Source organism: Sus scrofa, chromosome 9 (genome assembly GCF_000003025.6).
Source record: "Sus scrofa isolate TJ Tabasco breed Duroc chromosome 9, Sscrofa11.1, whole genome shotgun sequence".
NCBI classification, from domain to species: domain Eukaryota; kingdom Metazoa; phylum Chordata; class Mammalia; order Artiodactyla; family Suidae; genus Sus; species Sus scrofa.
Window position 1 is genome coordinate 25,499,417 of NC_010451.4, and position 8,595 is coordinate 25,508,011.

The 8,595-nt window shown below is 52.7% G+C and overlaps 1 protein-coding gene across 1 annotated transcript; it reads right to left on the bottom strand.

The window, feature by feature from the left end:
- On the bottom strand, positions 1,054-3,668 carry LOC100514912 (elongation factor 1-alpha, oocyte form-like). Its single transcript, XM_003129778.5, has 7 exons — positions 3,516-3,668; positions 3,134-3,313; positions 2,497-2,793; positions 2,227-2,377; positions 1,672-1,928; positions 1,268-1,502; positions 1,054-1,175 (listed from the first exon to the last, which is right to left on the bottom strand). Exons 1-7 carry the CDS (start codon positions 3,657-3,659, stop codon positions 1,054-1,056), a joined length of 1,386 nt encoding a protein of 461 aa, XP_003129826.2. The 5' UTR covers positions 3,660-3,668.

Sequence of the window (8,595 nt, forward strand, 5' to 3'; positions counted from 1 at the left end):
TTACCATCTTCCTTGGATGATGACAGCATGGCTTTGCACCTTTCATGGCTTGCTCTCCACCTCTAGCGTCCTCACGCCTCGCTTGCTTCATTATCACCACCTATTGGACTCTCTCTACCCACTAGTAGAGAGTCTAAGGGGTCAAGACTAGCATCGGGCACATCAAAATTCTGCCAATACTTGATGAAGGAATGACTACACCACAGGCAGATCTTAGGAACCTGATCCATGGTATATACTAAAGGAGCATTATATTAGTTCCATGACGCATTGTCCTACTGCATTCAAAAACAAACAAAATGAAACTTAGGAGCTACAGTGATCCATTCATTCCTCTCCCCCTAAATAACCTAAACATGCTGGGCAGCAGTTTAAGCCCAAAGAGCTATTTACAGTTTCTATTTTCTAAGAGCTCTTGCCATTTACTCTGCTGCTGTTCTGGATGCTGAGGCACCTAGCACCACAAATCATGTACATGGTACCGTTGGGCTAACATCTGGTGCGAATATCCTGCCTGATGCCGTAGTGAATATACTTTATCATGTTTCCAAAACAATTCCTCAGAAAACCAGCCAGAGGTGATTAGCTCTGAGGGAACCAGAAGGGGGCGATAGAGCCTTGGTTAGAGGCTTTTTCACAACCCAGGACATAAAAATGCTTTGAGGGAGTTCCAACTGTGGCTCAGCAGTAACTAACCTGACATACCCATAGTATCCAAGAGGATGCTGGTTCAATCCTGGCCCTGCTCAGTGGGTTAAGGATCCGTCATTGCCATGGGAGCTGTGGTGTAGGTCAGCAGCTCCAGCTCCAATTCTCTTAGCCTGGGAACTTCCATATGCTGCATCTGCAGCCCTAAAATAAAAACTGCTTTGAAGCCAAAGGGTCTGCTTTCAATCCGTTGCGCATCTACCCAGTGGTTCCTCATTGACCTCGCGCTTTTTTGAGGGGGAAAACAGGACAGCTAGTTTCAGTTTTATTATTCATTTTATTATTCCATCAATACACAGAATGGAGACTGCAGCGGAAACTAAAGAGTGGGGGGAAGGACCCGCTTCACTTCTTGCTGGCCTTCACTGCCGCCTTGGTGACCTTGGCCGTGGTGGCTGTCTTCTTCTCCACTGCCTTGATGACGCCAACCGCCACTGTTTGCCTCATGTCACGCACAGCAAAACGGCCTGGAAGAGGAAAGGAAAGAAGAGTGGGAGCTCTGGAAGGGGCACAGCGGGGAAAAAGGCTCCTTCACCTTTGGGGGAGGGGTGTGGCTCACCTAGAGGTGGGTACTGGGAGAAGGTCTCCACACACATGGCCTTGCTGGGCACCATCTGCACCATGGCCGCGTCCCCCGACTTCAGGGCTTTGGGGTTGTCCTCCAGCTTCTTGCCAGAGCGCCGGTCCATCTTTTCCCTCAGTTCAGCAAACTTGCAGGAGATGTGGGCCGTGTGGCAGTCCAGCACCGGGGAGTAGCCAGCGTGGATCTGTCCCGGGTGATTCAGGACAATCACCTGGTGGGGGAGGGGTGGGAGGACAGAATTAGGAGGGATCTGATGGCTCCTGTATCCGAACCGACTCTCGACCAATCAGGGGCCTCCGTGGAAATGGGACTGATCTTCCTAAGAAGCATTTCCATCACCACGGAAGCCAAGGCCCCTGACCTCCGGGGCGGACGCCTACCTGCGCCACAAAGCTGCTGGCCTCCATCGGGGGGTCGTTCTTGCTGTCCCCGGCCACGTTGCCGCGACGGATGTCCTTCACCGACACGTTCTTCACGTTGAAGCCCACGTTGTCACCGGGCAGGGCCTCAGCCAGGGCCTCGTGGTGCATCTCCACAGACTTGACCTCAGTGGTGACGTTGTTGGGGGCAAAGGTGACCACCATGCCGGCTTTCAGGAAGCCGGTCTCCACGCGGCCCACGGGCACAGTGCCAATACCTGTCCGAGGGGAGAGGGGCAGTCAGAATGATTCCCCCCGGTGGGAACTGGCTTCCGAGGAGGTCCCTCCCTTCCTGAAACCTGAGATCCCACACAGAAATGATAGGAAGCAGAGTCAGACGAACTGGCTGTTTCTGCCGCTTCAGATACATTGGAAACGCTGGAGGCTTTGTTTGGCACTTTGTTCCAGCTCAGAAGTCAGAATCCGAACCCACAACAGTCAGACAGGAGCATTCATCCTCTACTCCCTCAAGAAGGGGTCTGTCTCTCCTCTCCTCCCCCCCAGCCCTGTCCTCACCTCCAATCTTGTAGACGTCTTGCAGAGGCAGCCTCAGGGGCTTGTTGACGGGGCGAGTGGGCGGGAGGATGGAGTCCAGAGCTTCCAGCAGAGTCACCCCGGTGGCGTTTCCCTCCTTTCGCTCAACCTTCCAGCCCTTGAACCAGGGCATCTGCGGGGATGCAGGCGTGGAGCGGAGGTGAGTCGGAGGCGGGCCCTGGGCGCGCCACCCCGGCCCCGGCCCCCGTCCCAGGCCCCGGCCGCCCCCCCCCCCCCCCGGCCAGCACTCACGTTGGTGCTGGGCTCCAGCATGTTGTCGCCGTGCCAGCCTGAGATGGGCACGAAGGCCACGGACGCCGGGTTGTAGCCGATCTTCTTGATGTAGTTGCTCACTTCCTTGGTGATCTCCTGGAAGCGCGCGGCGCTGAAGGCGGGCTCGGTCGAGTCCATCTTGTTGACGGCCACGATCAGCTGCTTCACGCCCAGGGTGAAGGCCAGCAGCGCGTGCTCGCGGGTCTGCCCGTTCTTGGAGATGCCGGCCTCGAACTCGCCCACGCCGGCGGCCACGATGAGCACCGCGCAGTCCGCCTGCAGGACAGAAGAACCGAGGGCTTGGTTAGGGGAGGGGGCTCGAGACGCGCTGGGAAGCCGGCGAGAGCTTCGGGCTGTCCCAGGCCCTTGGGAAAGCTGGGGGAAGCGAGATACTCCCCAGAAGTTGACACTTTCGTGGGTCGCGTGGCTGCTGCTGTCCGCAGAGGTCCCGCCTCGCAGTTAAACTCTCACCTAGTCCCTCGCTCACTTTGTCCTGGACGCACCCCAAGTGATTTACTTTTCTGACGGTCAAAAACCTGGCACCTGGTCTAGCACACCTCCACTCCCACCCCCACCCCGCCCCGCAAAGAGAGGCCCCTGGGACAGGTTGCTCGACCTGGGAGGTGCCGGTGATCATGTTCTTGATGAAGTCCCTGTGGCCCGGGGCGTCGATGATGGTGATATAGTACTTGCTGGTCTCGAACTTCCACAGGGAGATGTCGATGGTGATGCCTCGCTCTCTCTCCGCCTTGAGTTTGTCCAGCACCCAGGCGTACTTGAAGGAGCCCTTACCCATCTGCGGAGGGGCAGCGGGGGCGGGTGAGTAGAGCGAGGGATATTGAGCGGAGGGGTCCAGCCCCGCAGCTTGAGCCGCATCGCAGGCCTCAGGAGGCATCTGCTGTCGGCGCTCTGCCACCAGACCCACCTGCGAGCGGGACACCCAGCCTCCCGCTCCCTGCCACTCCCAGACGCCAAGGCCCTCACAGCTGGTGTCTCACCTCTGCTGCCTCCTTCTCAAACTTCTCGATGGTCCTCTTGTCGATCCCTCCACACTTGTAGATGAGATGCCCGGTGGTGGTGGACTTGCCAGAGTCCACGTGCCCGATGACAACGATATTAATGTGCGTCTTCTCTTTGCCCATCGCTGCGGGTCCTTCCTTAGTCACTGCTGGACGGGAGCGTGGGCGGGGGGGGGGGGGTGAGACCAAAGTTTCCAGGCCTGCATCTCTCCAGCCTCTCTCGACTCTACTTCTGCCCAGCCCCCCACCCCCCTTCATGGCCAAGCCCTGAGCCTGGGACATGGTGGGGGTGGGTGAGGCTCAGGTCTGCCTCTCCCTCCTCCCCTCCACTCTGCTTCTGCCCAGCATCCCCCCCCCCCAAAAATCATGGTCTAGCCCAGAGCCTGGGACATGGTAGCGGCAACTGAAAAGTTAAAATGGGGCTTGCCAGGCTCACACCTTGGCAAGGGTCAAGGTCCCAGGGCCATAGCTCTACTTCCAAGTAGTCCTGGCTCATCCTTTCTCTCGTGTGGGCCTTCCCCAGGATATGTAGGGAATCAGCCATTCCCCTCCCCATCCCTCCCACCTCCCTACCCCCCTACCCCTGGCCCACTCCTTGGGCAAGAAACCCTGACACCTCCTAGTCTGCAGCTGGTTCCCCGCATCACCACCCCCGGCCCCAGTCCTTACCTCCAGAGAAAAAGCAACCAAGTCGATCCAGCAGGAGCTGCAGCAGCTGCTCTGAAGACAGTGAACTCGATAGTGAGGGGCTGTCTTGCCTCTCGCTTTTATAGGTCTAGCCCTGGACCCTCCTTCTGGTTCCACCCACATCTGATCCCAGAGCCAGAATCGGTTTAGGAAATGCCACTCCCTACCCCCAAACCCAATCTCATAGGCTTCTTCTCTGACTGATTGGATATCTGGTTCAAGGGAGGGTGGGTGAGAGGGTGTGTGGATGGAGTGGGGGGAAGGGAAGATTTTGGAAATAAGAAAAAGAAAGAAAGAAAAGTAAATAAACTTGGTGGGGTTGAATGCTGCATAGCACCAGCCTTCGCACGTGACTTCCCAAGACTAAGGTGCTGAATGGTTGTGGTCATTCATTCATTTGTTGGCTGAGTGTTTATTGAGAAATATAGTGCCCAGCACTGGGCAGGAGGCTGAGGACCCCAAATTAGGAAGTAGTCATGGCCTGTCTTCTGGAAAGTTCTATAGCTCCATGAGAGGCAGCGGTCTTGCTGGGGCTCCTTCAAGTCAGTAGTTGAGAGGGAGTGCTTGTGGGACTGCTCTGAGGCTGGCTGTGGCTAATGGGGGTTTTGTCTGAGGCGGAGCATGTCCTCATTCCGCTCTGGGAAGTTTCTTGGCAGAGCTTGACCACACACAAGGTAAATGCTCGCTTTCTCCAGCCCCGTGCTTGGGCCCAGGATAGTGAGAGGCTGGTGCCTTAGGCTTTTGAGGTTCCCCATTCCCCCGAAGCCCACCTCCATGAGCACCGCCCATTTTAGATCTCTTATCACCATTCCCACCTTTGCCCCTCAAGAACCCTGCAATGTCAGACAAGCGAGGTTTTCGGGAAACATCTGTCTCTTCCCTTCCCCCATTTCACAGCAGACTCTTAAGTCTCAGAGGGTCAAAGATTGTCCAAAGGTTCTGCAGCTCCTGGGTCCCCACTCTTAGGGGCTTTCCCTCATCCAGTCACCTTCTGCAAGAGAAGAGGCAGAGCCACTGAACCCACGGATTCATCCCACGAGCATCGAGGAGGGACCATGGCTTAGCTCTGCCCTGGGAGCTGTGGACACAGTGTGAGTGAGGCAGCCTCTGTCGCTGAGGGGTTCACATTCTGCCGAGGAAGACAGACCACGAAGCAACTATTTCCGTGTGGATGAATGAGTCATGAGGGCAGCGAGTGAGGCTCTTTGGGGCTTGGGGGTGACGAAAATCACATTATTTATTTATTAAAGCATCATTGACTTACAGTGTTGTGCCAATTTATGTTGTACAGCAAAGTGACATACAGATCTATATATACACATACGTATATATGTATTCCTTTTCTTCTCTCTTTTTTTTTGCTTTTTAGGGCCGCACCCGTAGCATATGGAAGTTCCCAGGCTCGGGGTCAAATCGGAGCTATAGCTGCCAGCCTACATCACAGCCACAGCAACACAGGATCCAAGCTATGTCTGTGACCTACACCACAGCTCACAGCAATACCAGATCCTTAACCCATAAGGCCAGGGATCGAACCTGCAGCCTCATGAATCTCAATCGGGTTCGTTAACTGCTGAGCCATGAACAGAACGCCTACATTCCTTTTCTTGTATTATCTTCCATCATGGTCTGTCCCAAGAAACTGGATATAGTTCCCTGCATTGTAGAGTAGGACCTCCTTTTTTTCCTGGCTGCACCTAAGGTATGCAAAGGCCCCTGGGCCAGGGATTGAACCTGAGCCACAGCAGTGAGTGACCAGGGCCACAGCAGTAACAACACTGGATCCTTAACTCCCGGGCCACCAGGAAACTCCAGGGACTGATTTAGAGAGTCCTAAAGAAGTTTTAGCAGGTCTTCCAGACCAAAGGCATCTCAAGGCCCCCAGGGAAGGGAGGGACTTGCCAGGCAGAAGAGTCTGTTGAGCTGTTGAGCGAGGGTCCTGTACTCATTTTGCCTGGAGGGCAGGGAATGGATGGGAGAAAACAATGGCTAAAGAGCTGAAGGGGGGCGGTCATTGCATTAATTCTCAGCGTGTAATTTTCCTAAACAGTAAATCTAATTATGTAATCCCCCTGCTTCAATCTCTTGAATACTCATTGCCCTCGTGGGGAAGATTATTCTGTTCCTTCAGTGATGAGGAGCCCGGAGAGACTCAGGGCAGAGGCAGGGAGCCCTTAGGAGGTCTCGCAGGAGTCCTGGAAGGAGGGGTAGGGCCTCTTGCCAAGGGTGCAGCTGACCCATATTGCACATAAATAGACGGGATCAGAAGAACGGAATCATTGGTGCTTTGTGGGAGCCCTCGCCATAAAGACAGGAACACAGGACTTTGCCAACCTCTTCTCCCTCATCCCAAAGGCAAGCTCCAGCCCCCAGGGCAGCACCCTGATGACCCTGCTGTGAATTCTGAACCAGTCAGAGTCTAGGCCCCCTCCTGACTCTGCAACCCTTCCACCCGGTGCACCTGAGCTGGTCCCCCCTTCCTTTGGATCTGAAATTCCTTAGTCTTATAATGAGACTCTGGTACCCTCTCATTTTGGCCTCTTTGCAATAACGCAGAGGCAAATTAAGTGTGTAATACTATTTCACTTCAGAGTCAGATAGACCTGAGTCTAAACCCTGTCTCCTCTACCTCCCAGCTCTGTGAGTTTACTATCTCTGGGCTTCCGTTTCCTCATCTGTAAAATGGGGGTAATTCTTGTCCCCTGCTTTGTGTGAGGATTGAACCAGATCATCCTGCACAGGGCTGGGCACATGGCAGTCCATCAGTAACCAGCTATAGTCCTACCTTCCCTTCCCTGCCTTGAGTTGCCAGACTCGTCACTGACACGTGAAGTGTGCACATGGACCAGACGATTTGCCCAAGGTCATAGAAGACATTAAAGAAGCTGGAAGATCCCTCTCCATCTCTGGGTTTCCAAGCTTCTGCTGAGCCAGACTGTCTCCTGATAAGAATTATTATTATTATACTTCCTCCATTTAAGCCATTTACATAGTATCTCTGTGGTCTTGGCTGACTCAGAACTGAAGGACTAATCAGAATTAAAAGGTTTTCTGACATTGAAATCAGCGAAAGGGTAAGTGCTCCTGATAGAATGACTTTCCAGCCTCGCGTAATTGGCTGTTGCTAGGGAAATATTCCCATTATTTACAAATTTGAAGGGACCTGGCAATTCATTACCATTTTATTAGAAATGGTATTTACAATGCATAAACATAAAGTCATCAGCGTTTCTGGAATGAGACAGTTAAGAATTAGGAATGAATCTATAGTGACTGTAATGCAGGCTTCAGACGAGTTAGGAAGAAATAAAATCTTTTAGAATGACAAGCACAATGCGATGAGAAGTCACCGAGACAAATGAAGTTATCTGGTCAAGATGTGCTTGTTGGGCAACTGCATCAATACAAGGAGAGGTGACTTTGCAGGGACAAGTTACTCCACGGAGGGTGACTTCCTAAAAAACGAGGCAATATCACCCCTATTGGCATATTAACTAAATACAGCTATTAATTAATTTAGCTATCTAGATAACTACTAAGCAAAGCCCCTTGGTCCTTATAGTTAGTGAGCAGAAGTGTAGCCATGGGATCCCCCTGCTTTATTCAAGTTCCTAGAGCACAGAACCCACGGAAGAGATCGACTGAGTCTGCACAGCACTACCAGTACATTTTAGAAGGAACCCAGAGTGAAACAAACTGCATGCAATGGAGAACTTTAAAAGTTCAACACCTAAAACCAAGAAATTAGAAGAGCCACAGCAATTTGTCTTTACTGGGCCTTGCAAATAAACTACTTTGTTCTCGGCCATGCCTGCATGTAGAAGTCCTCGCATCAAACCTATGCCACAGTGATACCAGAGCCACAGCAGTGACAACACCAGGTCCTTAACCCTCTGAGCCACCAGGGAACTCCCAGATAAACCTAATTTAAACCAAGTGATGGACTTATGGCATTGCAGATCTATCTTCTGTGTCCTTGGTAGGTATAAAACCATTCTGTTTAGGGAGTTCCCTGGTGGTCTAGTGGTTAGGACTCCCCATAGAGTTCTAGGTTCAATGCCTGGTCTGGGAATGGAGATCCCACGCTAAGCTGCTGCTCCTTGGAACCCCAAATACCAAAACAAACAAACAAACAAACAAATAAAAAACCAGCATTCTGTTCGGGGGAAGTTTAAGTTAGGTTATAAGCGTCTTCCAAGAGCAGTTAGGTTGAGGTGGACTTGGGCAAGACCCCTTCTCGGATTCCTTCCAATAACCAATAATTTATAAAGTGTAATTTTTTCCAGCTTAAGAATTGTTTTGACTTAGTTCAGCCCAATTTCAAGTGAGTACATGTGAAGAGAAAGCCAGCTTTCCTGGGGTCTGATCACCC